Source organism: Xyrauchen texanus, chromosome 24, assembly GCF_025860055.1.
Source record: "Xyrauchen texanus isolate HMW12.3.18 chromosome 24, RBS_HiC_50CHRs, whole genome shotgun sequence".
Lineage (NCBI taxonomy): Eukaryota > Metazoa > Chordata > Actinopteri > Cypriniformes > Catostomidae > Xyrauchen > Xyrauchen texanus.
Genome location: NC_068299.1, coordinates 5,361,651 through 5,383,251, shown reverse-complemented (window position 1 = coordinate 5,383,251; position 21,601 = coordinate 5,361,651). Strand labels below are relative to the sequence as shown.

Genomic DNA, 21,601 nt, shown 5'->3' with positions numbered 1-21,601 from the left:
TGTTTTTTTTGAAAATGTAAAAATGCAGAAAGTTTTTGTGAGGGTTAGGGGAAAGAATCTATAATTCGTTCAGTATAAAAATCATTATGTGTGCACCCCAGGGTGATTTTGATCATGATTAAAGCGAATCGCCTTTCAATTTTAATTTTCATTAAGGACCTGCTGTCCTCTCCAACTCCTAAATATCAATGGAATTAATAAAACATATCCTTTAAAATATACAGCGCAGGCCTTCAGCAGAGAATCCAAATGCTTTTGGAAAGCCAAACAGATTGTTGTGCTGTCTGCGTTCACCAGCCACCCCCTGCCATGCGCCCAACCTGTGTCATGAGTGGCAACTGGCAAATACTTAGATAGCTCCATCTCATTATAACAGGAGCGAGGAAAAGACTCACAGGTAAAGAGAATGAGGTGGGGTAAAAGCACAGCAGACAGACAGCTAGAGACAGCTAGAGAAAGAGAGAGAGAGAGAGAATATAGGAGCAGTTAATGGGCTGATAAAGTTTGGAGAGAAAGCACGGATAAAAGGCGAAATGAAACATGATGTTTGGGTACATTATTTGTCAAATTGAAAAACAAGAAAATAAAATCCAATAGTCTGCTGTCAAAACTTTGGTTGCAGCATTTCTATGATAAAGTCCTTAAACTAACCAACAAGCCTGTTTCTCAAACCAGCACGTAGAGCGTTTGTTATTAAGTAGAACTTAAGTGCTTTGATATGGGAGATGTCCGGTCCAAAGGTATTAATCACTTTGGCAAATATTTCCAGTGTTTGACTCCTCGACATGAAAATTATGTGGAAATACTGTGTAACCTTGTCGAGGCGCTGAAATGTATTAACTATTACAGAATTTAATTAGAGAAATAATGATGGCTTTAGTAAGACAGAATTTCAGATGTATTGATGCTCAGTCATAGAGGTTAATGAAAGTGATGCAATAAATGCATGTAACGTGAATGCTTGTGATGTGAATCATAAGCGACTCTCATGTAGCTTAACGTTTTTTGGCTGGAAACTGAACAAATGTGCACTGAAGAGGATTAAAATGATGGGCATCCGTATTGAACTACACTTAGACCTAGAGTAAATATTAATAGATAATCTATTTTGCGTTCAAGGCACCGTGTACTTGTAGCCTTACTGCCATTATGCGTCATGCAATTTGCTACTGCCTTGTGAAAAGACTATAGGGGAGCCGATATGAACCAGCCATTAGAGGAAGAAAGAAGAGGAGGAGGATAAAGCGAGAGAAAGAGAATCTCTCATTGCACACTCTCGCTCTAATCTCCTCTGTTAACCATATTTTAATTACAGTGTTTATTAAGGCATATTTATTTAAGTTTAAACTGTGTGGTCACATTACTCATGTCTTCTTAAATAATCTGTTTAATAAGAACATGTCATCTTTATATTGCCATTACAATTATGCTTATCAAATAAGGCTAATATAATGTTAAACTGTATTACGTGTATTGCTAATTTAGACCTATCACGTCTATGTAGACCTAGAATGCCTATTGATTTCATAGTGATTTTCTTCATCACATATTTATCCTTTGAAATAGTTTACAACGGCTTTCCAATTATCAAAATATATTAATACAATTTATTAAATGTCCCATTGTCTTTGATAAACTGTGAAAGATGCAAGAAAGATATGTTTATGTTGCACTTAATGGAGTTAAGAGAGTTTCAAAGCTCTCGTTAATTTACAAACATTTTCATGAACTACATACATAACGATGCTTTTGGGAATTGCGCCATAGTGATCAGGGAATTTCATTTACATTTATGAGGGCATATTTTTTTTTTTACATTTAAAACATAAACTTGCCTCATCCATTGAAATGGGAAACCCAGACCTTAACTATTTAAGTTAAGGTAATTAGATGCAAGTAGACTTAACTCAGATTTGCTATTTAAATGTTGTTCTTTCTACTTAATAATTGGAACTGAATGGACTCAGATTTAGGTCATACAATAACAGCTTATATAATGAAAGTTATAACTGATTGTAGGTCATTATGCATAGACACTTGTACTTTAGTTGCACATGCACATACTGAGATAGAGTTAACTGGGTCCAACTTGACCAAAGGGGGATCAGATCACCCTAATGGTGACATCACAAGAGTCAACTATTTGTACCAAAACTACATTATAATATACTACAAAAGAGCTAAAACCTCCATTAATCCTTAATATAAACTATTTAAATGCCCCCATTTGTTTCCTTTCACCAAGTAAACATAATTAAAAAATCAAAGTGAAGGCATTATGGGTATTCCCCATAGACACAATTCTTTGTTATCATTTAAACTCTAAAGCCTATGGATTTTTAAGAAAAATATGTTCAAGGAAGGTGGATTTTTGAGTTATGAGCCCAAAGCTTGACATTTCAAGTCATTTTTAATTAAGAAAGCTTGATTTTACTACCACCCCACCCGTTCGAATCCAGGGTGTGTTGAGTGACTCCAGCCAGGTCTCCTAAGCAACCATATTGGCCCGGTTGCTAGGGAGGGTAAAGTCACATTTAATCTCCTCGCGGCCGCGATTAGGGGTTCTCGTTCTCAATGGGGTGTGTGGTAAGATGTGCGTGGATCGCAGAAAGTAGCATGAGCCTCCACATGCTGCGGTTCTCCGCATTGTCATGCACAGCGAGCCACATAATAAGATTCGTGGATTGACTGTCTCAGAAGAGGAGACAACTGAGACTTGTCCTCTGCTACCCGGATTGAGGTGAGTAAAAGCGCCACCACATGGACCTAGTAAGCAGTGGGAATTTGGCATGCCAAATTTGGGAGAAAAAGGGGATAAAATAAAAAAGCTTGATTTTTCAGTTATGACAATATTAGGGGTTACAATAATGAACTAGATATAGATGGACAGAGATGGACAACCGTGTCAGCAGAAATGTTGTCCTATCAAACCTAGAAACAGCCAACCATAGCACTCCTTTTAGAGTTACTATAGTGTGCCTGCTGGGCTTGAACGGCTTGAATGTGCCAGGAAACACACACACACACAAACAAACACACATGCAGACATACAGTATTATACTGTCTTGAGGCACAGAAACGTGACAGATGTCACGAAGCTTAATGTTTAAACAGTCACAATAAGTAATGGATGTGTGGATGACATCACCTCTCTCACACTCTAGCGCTCTCTGTGTCCTGCAATGCCTTTGACCTGATGGTGATAACAACACACAGTACCGTATTTCCTCACACAGAATCAGCCCAATGTTGTGGTAGATAATAACACTTTCAGATGGAAAAGCCAAACTTTAGAAGCTAAAGTACACTACAAATCAAAAGTGCACTGGATTTTTGTGTTTTTTTTTTGTTTTTTGTTTATGGCATCATTTTGAGTAAACTCTAGAGAATGTTGTGTGAGAAAGTCCCCGGAGAAATACTCAAACCAGCCCATCAGGAACCAAAAATCATGCCACTGTCGAAATAACTGAGATCAAATTTTTTTTCCCATTCTTGTGGCTCCTGTCCAGTATCTGCATAATTGTATGCATTGCACTACTGCCACATGATTGGCTGATTAGATGGAGTACGATGAATTAAGTAGGTGTACAGGTGTACCTAAAAAAGAAATTATGCCTGAACTTAGAATATATTTTTTTTCAAATATATATTGTGCATACTGTATGTATGAATATATTTATAAAACATATTTTTCTTAAATAGATGATATGGACCATAGAGTGAAGGAAAAGCAACCAAAAAGTGTCAAGCATATGTCACCAGACCTAATCAACCTTCCCCGAGCGGGATTCCAACCGGCGATCCCCGGCATGGGAGTCGGACGCGCTAGCAAGGAGGTTAAAATAGCCATGTCCATTAGCCTCATCGCTAATGTGTCCCTTAAGACCGGGAGAGTGAGATTTACACACTGCACTGCTGCCACATTCTAGCTGGCTACCATTACACATACAAGTGAACTCCTTAAATACTGTTTAAAAAGCATCTCATGATGCATCTCATGAAATTGGTTGAGATAATGATCAGTGTGTGCAGAACTGGAAACTAAGTTTGAAGAGGCTAAAATTTAAGATGTCACAACATAATTCCATTTGTGTTTTGTCATAGCTTTGATGACTTTATTATTATTCAGAATGTGGAAAATACTTATGAAAATAATGAGTAGCTGCATCCAAAATTTTGACTGGTAGTATATATTGTTCAGTACTGGCATGGGCCATTATAAAAACCTACACTGGTCGACGGCTTGTGTGAAATGTAACTGTAGTTAAATACTCACCGATATGTTTTCCGTTCATGTGGTAGTAGAAGGAGATGCAGTAAGGGGCTCTGGTGGACCCTGTTGGTCCTCGTGCTGCCGTCACATTGTAGAGTGGAGAGAGAAGACGGGCTCGGTCCCCTGCTTGACGTGGCCTTGATGTCTCAATGTACATGTAGTAGCCTTTATTATAGAGCAAAACAACAGAACACCCATGAGTCGGAGGTTTGCGTGTGTCTATAATGCATTAACTGGAGTGAGTCAGTGGTTTTGCGGGTGTGTTTACCTTCTTTTGTCCCACTCCTGTCCATATCAGGCCCTGTGTTAACAGAGCGTTTGGGGTTCTGGGTGAGATGGTTCTGTCTGGTCCAGTCAAACACATCGCCGCGGTCTTGAGTGAACCCACATATCCGCACATCTTCGAACCCACATACGTGATCTGAACATAAGACCACATTAGTTTAATGACACTACATTGCATAGAGCAATTAAGGCCCGAAACATACTCTACACAAGTATGTGAATTTATGCAGATGCTTCTGGCTATGCAAGCTTAATTTCACGTCACTGTATTTAGAAATGTTTCTAAGTGCAATCTTGTTGAAAAAATAAATAGCATATGTTGGTGCCAGCATAATGTTTGTGTTTTTGAATGCTGGTCTCAAGCATGGAAAGCTGGTGTCCCCACCATGCTTCGTAACTAGCAAGAGTCCCTCGGTCAACCAGCTTCACCAGAAATGTTTTTGGCTGTGCTGGTCTACCAGACAGACCAGCATCATCCAGAATTAACCAGAATAAACCAGCCTGAACCAGCATGTGTTTTCAATAGGGAATTCCTAACACAAGCAAATTCACATTGCATTTTAAGTGTTGCCACAAGGGGCACTTTAGCGGGCTATACATGTTTACTGCTAGCTGCAAGAATAAAAACAGACATTTGAAAGTAACTCTAACGTCTCCTTGATAACACCATTTTCTTACTACTACAGTAGTCTCGCACAGCCAGAATTTTAATGTAGAGCAAAAAGTTTGTTCAAATTTATAGCTTTCTTGCCAAGAACTAAGAGACTGTCTGACCGACATGGCTTTTAGGGGCAAGAAAATAGAATACGCCACAATAATTGGCCAAGCATTTACATTTACGTACTTGCGTGAAGTATATTTCTGTCCAAATGCTGATGAGCAGATATTAGGAACTCTCTTAATCTCTCAAATTCACTATAGAGCACAACAGTGTCTGCTCACTTTTCAGCCATCTTGGTTCTGGAAGTATTTTTCCCCATTTTTTTTTTTCCACAGGGATTTTATAAAGTACTACTTAAAAGAGTTCAAGTCATGAACCAAACCAGCCTGCAAAAAAGTACTTAAAAATCAGACAACAAGAGGAATGATCCCATGGAGCATTGTGAATTCTGTAGTTCAAATAAAAACTATAGAAAATATGAAACTATTGATTTAAGTTGTTCATTATCAGTATAGAATCTGTATATTTAAAAGTATATTAGTAGTTTGAGAGTGTTGATTACGTCATTCACAGCACGTGATTTTGGGTTCTTTTGTCGCCGTGATTCTCTGATTAGCGGATTCCTCCCACAGGATCATGGATATTGTCTTTACAGTATTCATCACACATTCCACTGTTAAACACAATTTTTTAAAAGTTAAGTTGAAATAACACAGACTCATGGCTTCAGCGGTAGCATAATGCATCGGATGACAGCCTTGGAGCTCAGGGTAGGTCTGTCTGTAAAGTTTATAAGTTATAGTTAATGACTGATTCACATAAGGAAAATAATTAATGGGATTTTTACTTCCAGAACCAGACTGCTGCACTCAGGGCTGCATTAAGGTGATCCGGGGTCCCGGGGCTTACCATTTCGCTGGACCCTTGCCAGTAGTTAGATCGGGTGGGTATGGGTGCGGGGGGGGTGTTAGGGGTTATCACTCGATGACCATGCGTGACACGGATGTGTTTGCGTTGCGCACCCTCTATGTGTTTACATCAGTGTCTCCTGCTAAACGCGTATACATACCCCACCCCCCGGAAACGTCAAAGGGGGAGAATACCATGAGGGAGTACCCGGTTCCCTCTTGCAGCTTCGGGCCCTGGGGCTTAAGGCCCGGTAAGCCCATGCGTTAATGCAGCCCTGGTTGCACCCAATAAGCAGGCCTCTTAATAGTCTCTCTGGAGAAGTACTCTTAACATACAGCAACATTTACAGCAATTAAACTCATTTACTTACACAAAATACTCTGCATAAAAGAATACTTTAGTTAGCCAACCAAAACTTCTTCATTCACATTTTAAAAGGCTGGTTAACTCATTTTCAATGAATGAGAAGAGACAAAGAGAGTGAATGAATGAAGAAGAATGCAGGATTTCCGTGTTGTGATTTGAAACTATGTAAATTCTCTCCCCTCCGCAGACCATCCACCTCCTCAATTTACTCTACCGAGCTCCAGTCTTTATAATTTATTTTGTTTTATTGAACTAATTTGGCAAAGCTCTGCACTTACACGCTAGGAGAACTGTGTTGAATATAACTGGAAAGAGCTGAAAGGCAGGGATGAGCCAGAGACGGAAGGAGGGTTCAGAGTAAAGAGAAGGAGAATAAGGTACAGAGGGAGAACAGGCACAAACCCATCATGGGAAGAAAAAGTACAGGACAGTCTCACCTGAAGGTCGCGGGTAAGTGTAGGCTGCATGCGAAAAAGAAACCAGAAAAAAAATGTGACTTCAAGGCCTTTTTACTAAATCACATTCAACGCAACAAATCCAATAATTATACAAACATCACACAGGGCTGGGAGGTATAACTAAAAATAAATTACACATATACACAGTATGTAGATATGTATGTATTTGCCTTAAAATGGCTTAAAAGTGTGATTTTACTTTTCAATGAGTGATTGTTTCCAAGTACATTCAAAAATGTTTAATGCAAGATGTCAATAGTGAAAATACTAGTTCAAAATAATCAAGGCAGTTTTTTGTTCTTCTAAATAAACAATAATATAATAATAAATATATGTAATCATTTTTCTTATATGCACCAACATAACAATACAATTATAAACAGCATTTCTCAACATATACGTGTAGATCTTCACAAAAAACACTTTAATATACTGTATGAAAATGTACACATTTTTGAGACTTGACGTAAACACATTCTTATATTAGGAGTTTTGAATTGAACTCTTAATTAAAATGTATTTTTGCATCTGAAGTCTAGTGTAAAAATGAGAAACTATTATAATGTATTTATTTCTCAATGCTCTTATACTCGCAAGTCGCAAAACAATGAATGATTTCGAAACTAATGTGAAACTAAAATGTCTAATGACACAGTCTTTAGGAAACTTAATGGCCAAATAAAAAATGCATTAAAATTATCACAATGTGGCATGTGAATATTTAAAGAGGCCCTATTATGCTTTTGGGGATTTAACCTTTCCTTAAGTGTTTTATAAAGCTGCTTGTGCCTGTAAAAGTTCTGCAACGTTACAAAGCACAAAGTCCATGCAAACGGGAGTTATTCTCTCTCATAGACAACACTGCTCAAGAACTACAAGAAACTGGCTTTTTGTAGTCCAGCCATTTCTTCCGTAAAGTATATACGTCACTATGTATCCCATTTGCATAATGCCCGCCTAAGGGCTACTTTGGCCTGCCCTCAAACAAACGTAGTTATAGCCGAGGCCAGGATGAGTTGGGTAAGTGTTGTCGTCATGTTGAGAAGATGCTGTGAAAGCAAGCCCTTGTTTGGACTTCCAAAGGCAGACAAATTGAAGAATCAGTGGTTAAAATGTATTTTAACTATGGTTTGTTGGGACAATCTGGCACTTCAGGATCACAACCTGTAAGTATGTCCATTTATTTGTGGATTTATCTGCTACCGAGAGTTCAAATGTGGCGTGTACACCAATGCACAGCTGTAGGACTCTGTTAACCTTCTAGCTAATGTTATTGAGTTGAAATTGTTTTGCTAATCAGCTATGGGCCCACTTTTACCTACAACTGTGTGGAATTATGCAGATTGTTTGCCGTTCTTTCCACCATGATTAGAGATCAAGTGTGGTGATTTATTTTTACAAACGGTCATTTTACATGTGTAGTCCACAGTAGTGCACAGCTAACTTGCCATGTAATGTTATTGTTTTGGTAAGGGTTTACTATTCAGCTGTGGGCCAGCTTTTACCTAAAACTGTACAATAAAATGGTCAATCTCAAGAGTCTATAATAATTATATAATTATAAGCTGTAATGTTACGGGTGCTATCCACGGTAGTCCACGACTAACTTGCTCACTTACCGGGAGTAAGCCTCTGTTCTCTGTTCATAGCTCGGACGAAAAAAGTTTGGCTACACCCATTCCAGCAAAAGATGACTAACTTAGATGCACTATGTGTCTTTCACTTGAAGCTTTCTTAGGTTCACAATAATCAACAGTGTACTTGTAAGAAAGCTACTAAATTAAAACTTACCACTGTGAAACCTTCTGCTCAAGTCATGCTTGCAAAGTTGTTTCGGGTCGATCAGCTTGTTCTTCCAAACTTTCATTATTTCATTCATTATCGGCACAAACTAATACCACTGTTCCCATAGTTACAATAGTGTTTACAGCTGTTAAGGAAGCCTGAAATCCAGTTATAGTAAGGGGCATTACATTTCCGACACATGCCCTACGCTGGCTGTCCAATCACAACAGACTGGGCCAGCTGACCAATCAGAGGAGACTGGGCTTTTCGGAAAGGGGGGCTTTAAAGAGACAGGACCAAAATCAGAGCGTTTGAGCCAAAGGATGAAAACAGGTCTAGCAGAAATGTACAGTATGAGAATTGTTTTTGGTTTTTGAACATTAAAGCATGTTAACCTATTCCAGTAGACACCCAGAATAAAATCATGAAGCTTTAAATTAGCATGATATGGGCTCTTTAATATGTCACCCAGTCCAAACATCACAGCAGAATGGTTTCTTATGCAAATATTTGCATTTTGCATACTGGCCCAACTTTTTTTAGAATTGGGGTTCTTAGTCTTTGACAAACAAGTGAACAAAATAAAACCAGACTGGCATACATTCAGGCAAGTGTCAACTATATAACGAGGGTAGATTTAACCTGTTATTAACTATGTTCTCATGAGAAAAGGCATTTTCTTAATAAATGTCAGATCGGTGCAAGTAGTCACATGTTTTAAATGACACATTTTAAAACATTTTTGATAACAATACTTGTTGTCCAAAACAAAGTTTTGATATATTGTACATTAACTTTTACATTCTCCTGTTTCTTGAATCACTCTGTGCCTCATAATAGTTTTACTTAAAAAATTTGCCTGAAAGTCCTATAATATATGTTGTTTGATGCAGCCGTAGATTTAAAGAGATGCGTAGATTTGATCATGTGAAACTAATGGCATTGGGTTAATGGCAGGTTCCATTGTGACAACTTACCCCATGTGTATTTCCATTACTATATTACTTGTATAACAACTTTTTCACATGGGTGAGGTGGATAAAACAAGGTGACTTACGCTCTGAGTACTGTATGATGCGTGTTACGGTGTCTCCCCTCCCAAAACTGGTTACAGGACTGAGGCTGACCTCATATGACAGGGGAATACGTAAGTCTGTGAGTGTGTAGGACATCAGAACACCTTTCACTGGTTCTTTAGTGGTGATCTGCTTGGACAAAATCGTTTGGGTGTTCTGTGAACACAGAAAAAATAAAAAAGATTTAGGAGTGCAGCATCATCCAGGATTATGATCAAATGAGATCTGAATGACTAATATTGCTGAATAAATGGCACAGTTATATGTTTACATTTAGCAGGTTTATTATACTATACCGTAGGTGTTGCAAACCATGCCCATTTCATTAAAATAACATAACATTAGTATCACTACATCAATGGATATACTTATTTCGGGTAACTTTGTTTAAGATTAGGAAAAGGAACAAAAAAGATAATAATTAAAAATTATTTACAATATATTTTAATCATTTAAAATCACACTAGAACTATCTGTGGAGTGACTAGTCACAATTCATGAATCATTTTTAACTAAAAAAAAAAAAAAAAAAGGTTGATTTCTAATCTTTTAAAATCAAGTTTTGAAATTGATGGGGGGAAATTATTGAAAAAAAAAAGCACCATTATCATTCAATTTAACTCAAATCTCAAAGGCTTTTTAAACATTTCCTTAGCTGGTCTGTAACAGTAAATAAAGGATCATAAAAGAATAATGAAAGAACATCTATTTTAATGTTTCATACAGTATGTATATGTGGTATCATTCTGACCTTGTAATGACTTACAGAAGCAAAGAAATTCACAAATAAGATTTGTAAACTCTTTAGTCCAAAATCCTGCTCCACATAGTTGTATTTTACAGGGGCAGCACATGCCCCTCAAAATTGAAAATTAAACAAGAGTGTGAGTAAATGATAACAAAATTGTAACTCTTGGGTGAACTATCATTTAAAAATCAAATATGTTCTGATTGGCTGTGATTTTTTTCCTTTTTCCCTTTTAGTGAGGACAGACTTATGCTGGAAACCTGTTACATTACATGTTATACATCTCACTTACTCTTATTCAGAGAACACAAAAGAGCCACATTAGTAGCAAAGAAATTATTTACTAGGTGCAAGGTCAGCTCCTTTAGTCATCCTGTAGTCAGGAGGGTTGAAAGTCTTTCTTTAGGGCAAAACAGCAGTTTGCTGACTAAGTACACTTGGTGAAAAAGTGCAACTTGTCATTCTCTCCTCTGAGGTTATCTAGACGTCCGCTGGGGCATTTCATGAAGCCTCAGAATGCTGCTGAGTTTGAGAAGTTTCTTAAAATCCTTTATCAAAATGTTTGTTTGTTTCTTTGTTTGTTTCTTTGCACTTTGTGATTTTCATATTTGCAGTATGGCTGGTGGCATTGTCATGCTGGAGGGTCATATCAAGATGTGCCTGCAGGAAGGGTACCACTTGAAAGAAGAGGATGTCTTCAATGTAACGCACAGCACTGAGATTGCCTGCAATGACAACAAGCTCAGTCCGATGATGCTGTGACACATCGCCCCAGACCGTGACGGAACCTTCACCTCCAAATCAATCCCGCTCCACAGTACAGGCCTCGGTGTAACACTCATTCCTTCGATGATTAATGCGAGTCCGACAATCATCACTGGTGAGAAAAAAAGCGACTCGTCAGTGAAGGGCAATTTTGCCAGTCCTGCAAGGTGGGTTTGTGCCCATATGCGACGATGTTGCAAGTGATGTCTGGTAAGGACCTGCCTTATAACAGGCCTACCTGTCCAGCCTCTCTCAGCCTATTGCGGACATTCACTGATGGAGGGATTGTGCGTTCCTGGTGTAACTCGGGCAGTTGTTGTTAACATCCTGTACCTGTCCCACAGGTGTGATATTCGGATGTACTGATCCTGTGCAGGTGTTGTTACAGGTGGTCTGCCACTGCAAGGAAGATCAGCTGTCCTTCCTGCCTCCCTGTAGCGCTGTCTCAGGCGTCTCACAGTACGGACATTACAATTTATTGCCCTGGCCACATCTGCAGTCCTCATGCCTCCATGCAGCATGCCTAAGGCACGTTCACGCAGATGAGCAGGGACCCTGGGCATCTTTCTTTAGGTGTTTTTCAGAGTCAGTAGAAAGGTCTCTTTAGTGTCCTAAGTTTTTATAACTGTGACATTAATTGCCTACCGTCTGTAAGCTGTCAGTGCCGTAACGACTGTTCCACAGGTGTATGTTCATTAATTGTTTATGGTTCACTGAACAAGCATGGAAAACATTGTTTAAAGTTAAGTTATTTGGATTTGTGCAAAATTATCTTTAAAATACTGTGTCCTGAAAAAGGGACGTTTCTTTCTGGCTGAGTTTATATACATATATATTATATACATATATATACATATATATATATATATATTAGAGCTGTCGATTTAACGTGTTAATTCAGTGCGATTAATTTAATAAAAAATAACACGTTAAAAAAATTAACGCAATTAATCGCAATGGAAGATTCCTGAGAAATGCAAGCTTGTAGTATCATCTGTTTTCTCCAGAGGGCAGTAAGTGAAACTTCAGCTGTGTAGCAACGCACAGTTTATACAGTGAAGAAAACAACCTTCAGCAGCAATAACACAAACATGTGTTAAGTTCTTGTGTTCAAAACACTTGATGAGCTCAAATCCGAATAAGGGATCTCATGATGTGTTCTTAAGTATTAAAATATATTTAACGTGACACAGTGACCTAAAAAAAATATTTTTATGATGCGACGCACCCGTCACGCTACACAAACATGTCTGATGCAGGTGAACATTGATGGGTCCTTAAACAAGTCCTCATAATAAATCTCCAACTGATTGACAAATTCACTTGTGAAATGGATTGCTGTGAACTGTGTGCCAAAGATTGTCTTATGATCAATAATATGGTAGTAAACAATACATTGTATTCTAAAGCCGCTTTTTGTCTTATTAATGATTAACTGTTCTGCCACAAGAATGTAATACATTATAATTATCTGAATATTTTTTATATATATATATATATATATATATATATATATATATATATATATATATATATATATATATATATAATATTGTTAAATATTTAAATATATATTTGTTAAATATTTAAAGATAACTATTTATAATTATTTCATCATTATATATTGTTATATGAGGGGCATTCTCAACAAACATTTGCAAATGCGATTAATCGCGATTAATTAATCGGGACATCATGTAATTAATTCTATTTAAATTTTAATCGATTGACAGCCCTATATATATATATATATATAAACATAAATATTTAGGGGGCCAAGCACTGAAGGTTAAAAAAGTTCTAACAAGTGCTAAAATATCCTTAAAATGTTGATTCAACAAATCAACGCATATGACCACCAGAAGCTAATCAAATTTCAGTACCTAATAATTCAAATTGGGAATTCATGAAACTTATTAAACACAAGCAGGGTCTGTACGCAAAGCTATATATAGCATTTTGTGAGAATCGACAACAAGGTGGCTAATTTACATTTTTGCAAATAACTCCTAAACTGTATGGGCTAGAATAAAATGTAGACGTTTCTCTGTTCCGTTCCTTCAGTTTCCCCAAATCATATGGTCACATGAATATCCATTTATGCAAGAAACATTTTCTACTACTTTGATTTTGCCCCAAACTCACTTAATTGGTTGAACCAATGTTGTCATATCCGGCCCAGACAGAAGCTCTCAAACAAACAGATTGCAGATCCGTTTATTGCCACTAGTATCACACAAGCCTTCACCTTGAATATTATATACTATTAACTGTATCTTATTAGAGTAAATTAATGTGCAGTCAGCTGTTCCAAGTCGGCTCTCACGTCCAGAAGATGTGTGGTAATCTCAGAGCAGAGTATGTGAGCGGAGCGGAGTGGGATGAAGGAGTAGAGCGGCATGATTTTGCCTGGAGCGAGGAGCGGGTTTTTAAGAAATTGTTTTCTCTCGCTCCAAGAGCACTCCACTAATACTCTATCATGAGCAAAACGCCTGTTAACGGACCTTAATGCAATAATACACCATGTGTTAAGCAGTGTTAAATCTATTGGCATGAAGAAAAGGCGGAATTTCTGATATAACCAGAAAGAATATGATAAAAAATTACAAATTTAAAATCTAGCGGCACTTGGTAATGTTCAACCTCCAGCGCGAAGGTTACTTTCGCTTTATGTTTTCATGCTCCCTATTATTGAGTTAAGCTAACGGTAAGGCTTGACTTAACTAGATGCTTGTGTATCATCTCTTTATTCTTATGTCAACTGGCATATAGTGAAAATTAATGATGGGATGGCAAAGGAGAACACTCGTGGGGAGTAATAATATAAAAAATATTAGACAATAATTAGGCAATAATGCATAGGCCTAATTATGTTTGGTTTATTTGGTATGTTAATTTGATATAATTTAATGTTTTGTTTTTGTTCTGGTAATTTATATATATATATATTTTTTTTTTTTTGCATCTAGCAATTTATTTAATTGATCAAATCTAAAATCTCCCATTTATGTCGAAAATAAAAGAAAAGGTAGTGTTCTATTAACTATGTTAATTTTTACAAAGACAGGATTTCATTCAGGATTTAGGCCCCATCACTGTATAGAGACTGCACCCATCAGAGTTACAAATTACTTGCTATTATCATCTGAACATGGTTACTTTTCTCTTCTAGTGCTTTTAGATATTAGTGCAGCCTTCAACAGCATAGATCACAACATTCTCTTAGATAGAATTGAGAACTATGTTGGCATTTGTGGACAACCATTAGCTTGGTTTAGGTCCTAGTTATCCGATGTACCACTGTGTCTGTGTAAACGAGGACTTGTCTGATCAGGCTAAGTTAAATATGGAATGCCACAGGGATCACTTTTAGGGCCTCTACTTTTCTCTTTATTTATGCTTCCTCTGGCAGACAACATCAGGAACTGTGGAATTAGTTTTCACTGTTACGGCAACAATACCCTTCTTAATTTTTCCACGAAACCCAACGAAATTTCGAGTTAGAAATTAGAAGCGAACTTTTGTCACAGTATAATCCATTACATTTACTACAATCCCATTGGAATGGCATCTACGCTAATATTATACAATATGTTTCCCTGTCTCTGGTGTTTGTGTTGGTCTGGGTTGAGGTCATAAAGGGTATGGTATTAGTCAACGTCTGGGTCTCAGGGTGTTTGGTATTGTAATGTCTGTTGTTTTTAGAGGGTCTGGTATTGGTCTGGGCTGGGGTCTTAGGTGGTCTGATGTTGGTCTGGGTCTTAGTGGGTCTGGTATTTGTGTGGGATTGAGTCTTTACAGGTCTGGTACATGGTTAAGGTCTGGGTAGTAGGGGGTCTAATATTGGTTTCGATTAAAGTCTCAGGTGGTCTAGTACTGGTCTGGGTTGAGGTCCTTGGGGTCTGATATTGGTCTTGATCTTGTAGCCTCTGGTCTTGACTCTGACTCTGTTCTACAGGAATATGTTATATACATGACATGAGATATATATGAGACATGAATAATTAATGAATGTAGAACTAAGAGAATAGAAGAGCTGTAAGGGTTATTACACTTCGGATGAGACTTTATGTACTACACATACACACACAGAAACGCACACAGCTGTAAATATCACCCTCTCCTCATATCACAGGTGTGTGAGGTGTGAGGTGTGAGAGCAGAGGTCTGTGAACTGTGTCTCTCACCACAGGATTCCCCCTGCAGGTATGACTCAATAAAGACGTGTAAATGCATTCCAGCGCTCTCTCTCTCTCATACTTCACCCCACTGATCTGAGGTCTGTCATTGGTGGAGAGAGTTCTGATCTTCACAGCTGCACATGTCTCCAGTGGCCATGTAACATATGGCACCACGTATATTTAAAAGATTATTCTAGGTTTGGATTATTCTAGGATTATTCTTATTTGTCAGCAAATTCAGAACAATGTGTCTGAAAACAGAGTTTAGCTTGTTTGCTTGAGTTTGAATGAACAAAAACAAGTGTGAAAAATGAGCCCAAAATCATGATCTGTAATGAATGTTTTCTCATCTACACTGTCAGCGTAGTTTATTCTAGAGGGACCTGAGGTTTCCGCACCGGTAAACAAGTATGCAGCCTCAGAAATGAGCCGTATGTTTCCTGCCTTCCCTGAAAACACAACACTCATTTTAGAGAGCCGAGAACGCTCTTCTTCTGGAAAGTTCAAATGACAGAAAAGCTATCTAACCATATATCACACTTTCGTTTACCAAGTGCATAAAGGAATAGTTAAAAGCTCCAAAAAGCACAAAGCTTGATTACACATCCTAGCACTATCTAGCTCTATGTGCATATGTCAAGCTGTAAGAAGTGTAATCAAACTTAAAATCATGATTGTGCCAAGTGACTGCAATGATAAGCTGTACAGTTAAAGAGGAGTTACATTTTGGTCTGTTCTCACCCAAAACTGATTGGATCACTTCAGAAGACATGGATTAAACCACTAGAGTCATATGGATTACTGCTGCCTTTACGTGCTGCCTTAACGTGTTTTCTGGAGCTTCTTGCATTGTATAGGCCAACAGAGCTGACACATTCTTCTAAAAATCTTTGTTTGTGTTCTGCAAAAGAAAATCACACACATCTGGAATGGCATGAGGGTGAGTAAATGATGAGAGAATTTTCACTTTTGAGTGAACTATTCCTTTAAAGAGAGAGAGAGAGAGAAAGAGAGAAAGAGAGCATTTAAATGGATAGTTCACTCAAAACTGAAAACCACAGTAAAAGTAATCGATAAAACTCGTGCACTGTCTTCCAAGTCTTCTCAAATGATACAATCACGTTGTGTGTTTTAAAACAGAATGATATTGATTATTTAATGGAATAGTTAACCCAAAAATGAAAATTTGCTGATAATTAAGTCGGCTATGCCCGTGCTTTGTTTATGAAAACAGCATGAAAACTTTGTCATAGGGCCTATATATTTCTATCTAGTAGCTATAGTAACAAACAAAACATGACACATACTCTACTGATAGGGTGCCATTGGGTCCTTCTGGCCTTAGACAGCGCTTCCAGTTTATTCGTGGCAAACTGAAAAACACTGCTGGGGCTCAGTAATGGTGGAAAACCATAATGTTCGGTAAAGCAGCTAGGACTAGGAGTGCTCTCACCTGCTGCCTCGCTTATTGTTTCCAATGGTGGGTGGCATTTACTACATGTGCACCACCATGTCTACATAGATCTCTGCCTCCCCGAGACTTGTGATTGCACGCTGCTGCAGCCTTCTCCATCTCCCTCAGTTCCTCATCGGCGTATTCGGGCTCAAATTGGAAGGGTTGGCGAAAAACTCCATCTACTCTACATTGTGTTTGAAATAGTTTTGGACTGTTTTGGTTTGTGAACGGCACTTGATCTGTGCAAGTTTCTTTTGTAAACAATGCCGCGCTTCCTGCCTCCTCTTCCATGCATGACCTTACCAACGAGCTTGTGTAACACTCTCATGAGCGTGCATCACAGAGATGTACGTAAGCGAACATTTGTAGTTAAAAAATATATACATATTTTTTTTTGTTTCTAAAAATAAGCAATTGTTTTGTTCAGAAGAAATGTATTTGTCGACTGGAATCGTGTGGATTATTTTGATGCACCCTAAATATGCATTCTGGACCATCCAAAATATGGAGTACATTCGCTTGCATTGTTTAAAGGAGGAGGCCTGAAATGCAATCCTAAAAATCTTAAATTATGTTTTGATGAAGAAAGAAACTCTCCCAACCCCAACATCTGAGTAAATTATTAGCAAATTTTCATTTTTCTGGTGAACTATTCCTTTAAGTTGTGCTTAACTGTCAAATCAAATCATTGATAAAGCACTTACATCAAATAGGGCAGCTACAGTATGTCAATAACATCAAAACTCATTAGTTCTCATCATGTCTCATGACCAAACGTGCAACATGACATCACAGAAGTAAATGATGACAGAATTAAAGTTTTTGGGTGAACTATCCCATTGAATGCGTGTGTCACTCCCAAAACTTCACACAGTGTACATGGCTTATGTGTCTTCTTGTTAGACTACTCATTTGCATTCTATTCTCTAGTGTATATCTTGATATGGTCTGTATAGTAGTAGAGTGTAAAACTCTCTGTACTGAACACTCTGTTTCTGTGAAACATTGGCATTGCTTTTTTCAGCTCACTACCTGTCTTGTTGACATTTCTCAGAGCAACATCTATAAAACATGAATCAACATTACTACAGCAAAGCAGGACAAATTCAAACACACACTTACATGTAAACACACTCAGTCTTGACCATATGGGCAACTATGTACCTGTACAGTACACATACAATACCTGTAATGTACACCACACACACAAACACAGTCATAAAAGTTAATGTGTCTGTCTGCATGCTGCGGTCAGGACGTTAATTCATCGGTCCCTGCAGACTCTTACTTAAGGTAAGGTTTTAAAGAAGGCTAGATTAGCTATTCATGCACACAAAGACAAGTGGCTAATCTCCCCCTCCCCATCCGCTTTGATTTCTGCCTTTTGATTTTCATCCCCGCTCTTCCATTCCTGCCACCCCCCTCAGGGCCAAGTTTCTATGAATAGATGATTAGGATGTTGGAATCAAAAATCTGATGAAGAGTCACAAAGCATGCACGGTTTCCACAACGAGGGAGCATCGCAGTGCCAGCAGTATGCACCCGACTGTCGGCACAGGTCATCTTGAGATGTTTAGTGGTTGTTTGTTTTGGAGTAGGGTGATCATATTTTTTCAAATTCATAATCTGTCACACATGGGGGTTGCATGGTATCCCAGTGAATCTTTCATGCAAGGTTAACCTAGTATGAAATAATGGGCACATTCAATCTCAAAACGGTGTGCCCCGTTGAATGACATGTTTCCTTGCAACGGTGTGCAATGGGCTTTGAGGTACGTTTTCTCTCATTAGGTGGGTGTGTCAGAGGCGTTACCCATTCAGCAGCGATGTGTATATAAACCCTGCCGTATTAAAAAATGCAGTGTGCACAATGTATCCAACTAAAGTCCTTTACAAATGTGTTCCCTACAGCTTGGAGTGTGCAACAATTGAAGACGTTAGAAGAAATGCTTGCCTTGTCATCCAGAAACGCGAGGCAAATATTGGATCACCATAATTAGGAACCACAATTTCCACATATCCCTTCACTCGATTGGGATGTGCTCTGCTTTTATAGATGGCAAGGGCAGTGACTGTAACATCAAGCATATTTTGTAGCATTAAACACGTATTTAAAGCGATTTCATCAGGCTCCAAATGTTCTTCGAAAAGAACGCAAAGAATGGCCTTGCGTAAGACTTGAGTAACACAACAGGGTGTTCAGTGGACCATCGTTTCTGTTTAAATAAACTTTTTGCTATGTTTTGTCGGGGCTGAATGTGCCAAATGATAGGAATAACAGTGGTTTCTAAAGATTTTATTTAATCGAAATGTGAGACTGTCTGTTTCAAAACCTAGTGGGCTGCCTTGTTGTCTACTGCCTACATTAGCAGCATAGTAACTGAAATGGATCAGTATAAGTGATTGATTTGGAACACTCTACATAAGCAGCAACTTTTGTGTCAATCAAATTGAACTCATCATGTGAAATGCACAAGAGACTTGACAGACAGTTGATTTCAACAGCATTAACAATGTGATACTCTAATTAACATAAAAATACCTAGCATGCATACATATTGGGGAAAATTGTCTATTTTTTATTAGAAAAGTCCCTTTACTTTTAATTAGATTTAATCTAAATACTCCTTTTTATTATTATCGATACTTATGGATTTGAGTGGAATATATTTAAAATAGACATTAAAATAGACATTATAATCCTATTTATAATATACTTTGAAGTTCTTAACATCTAAAAATGTGGTGCTACTGTGCAAGATGATGAAAAACAGAGAGACACAGTGCAACAGTTAAAGTTGTCCATTTAGAGCGTGTTTACATAGAAAAATGGTCTGTTCACACCGAACTAGTCCTCGGTCAAAAATAAGCTAGAAAAAGTGCAGTGAATAGTGCAGAATGCAGGTGTCTCAAGACATGTTTTTAACAGTTCTTTTAAACTTGACATGGCATCTAAAAAATGTGGCACTCCTGCAAGAGATGCTGAAAAATAGCGAGACAAAATGCAATGGTCAAAGACATCTCTCTCTCTATCGCATGCTGACACAGAGAAGGGGCAGTTCACATCGAACATTTCCTAGCACTTAAATAAGCCAGACGAAGTGTTGCAAATTGAGCAGAATGCAGGTGTCTTGAGATGTGTTTTTAACTGCTGAAATTCTTTATAAAAACAGCAAGACGCAGCTTAATGGTCAAATATGTACGTCTAGCACATGTTTACTCTGAAAAGACAGCACACACAGACACAAAAATGTATTCTGTGTGAACAGCCCTTTACCATGCTGCCTCACTGTGGACTAGTTTTACCACCTTAGGCTGGGCCTTGTTTTTTTAGCAGGGATCTTTGTATGTGTGAATGTTCTTGTGTGGGGCATGTGGGGTTCTGAGAGTCTTTTTAATGGAGTACAAGCAGTGATCGATCCGTTGTCTGTTCCCTACACAGAGCACACCATTCCCCTGACTCCTGTTACAAACACATTTATTCTACTAAAGAAAGAAAGAAAGAAAGAAAGAAAGAAAGAAAAATTATGAAATTAGTCATTTCCAGCTTTATGTGGTTGGTAGTGTTTGCTGTACCTGTTTGACGTTAATCCAGTAGCCGATGATTTTGTCTACAGCATTGGGCTCTCTCTGTGTCCACTGTAAGATGTACGAATAATTGTTCTTCAAGGTGCGAATGGGATTTGGCGTGTCATAGTAAAACTCTGCATTAAACGGCTGGGCTAAACAAACAAACCAAAACAGAGCGCAAGTAATTACAGTGAAATACTCATACATTATAATTTACTAGTATCTTATCCTGAACTGATAAATCTAGATTAGTTAACTGGTTCTGCTTCACACCACAGATTTTATGTGCATTTAGCATTGTTTTTGAGAATTAAAATGTCTACTATAGGCCTACACATTGCAACACAATTATTTCTACAATATTGCCAGACAAGTAAATCACAATGTTCTGTATTTTTAAAAGGAGTTATAAGTCTTCAGAGCAATCACACAGTCATATTAGTGTGTGAAGATAGAGCTAGCTGATAGCATTAGCGCCGCTTAGCTGTCATGCTGTGGCAAATCTAAAGATACCTTACTGAGAAGAAAAAACCTTACAAGACTGCAAGACAGCAGACATTTTATCCCCACAGAGACAGAAAAACACCTGGGCCTCTTGGAAACGTAGTGTAGTGCCACATTATCTCATGGCTGTCTTAGCAGATTTCTAAGTCATCAACTTTAGCAGCTAGCAAACCAGGCAACTCAACTGTAAGAAGTGTAACAGACATTTTACACATAAAATGTGTTAATATTTCTTGTAATTATATTATATTTCTGTGAACGTAACCAGAACCAATCATGTAATCCTGGTTTGAGGGTAACTGGTTCCCTGTTAATACAAATATATATAAATAAATATATAAAAAATAAGATTTAGAAGTCGTATCTGTTTTAAGCTGGTTTAGCTGGTCTCCTAGCCTGGTTATCAACCAAGCTGGTACTCAGCTGGTTGATCGACCAACTTTGCAGTAGTCCAAATTTCTCTAAAACTAGCAAAAAGATCAGCCTGACCAGGCTAGGAAACCAGCTAAGGCCAGCAAACCAGTTTATACTGGTTTTACCTTTATACAGCATGGTTTAAAATGG

The 21,601-nt window shown here is 37.9% G+C and overlaps 1 protein-coding gene across 1 annotated transcript in view; it reads right to left on the bottom strand.

The window, feature by feature from the left end:
• Positions 1–21,601, bottom strand: part of LOC127617821 (MAM domain-containing glycosylphosphatidylinositol anchor protein 1-like) — a 220,963-nt gene that overhangs the window by 26,475 nt on the left and 172,887 nt on the right. The window contains exons 11-15 of the mRNA XM_052089915.1: positions 20,540–20,685; positions 9,795–9,969; positions 6,932–6,955; positions 4,542–4,694; positions 4,277–4,438 (exon numbers count right to left, since the gene is read on the bottom strand). Coding sequence (XP_051945875.1) covers positions 4,277–4,438; positions 4,542–4,694; positions 6,932–6,955; positions 9,795–9,969; positions 20,540–20,685 — 660 coding nt within the window. The remainder of the gene's footprint in view (positions 1–4,276; positions 4,439–4,541; positions 4,695–6,931; positions 6,956–9,794; positions 9,970–20,539; positions 20,686–21,601) is intronic.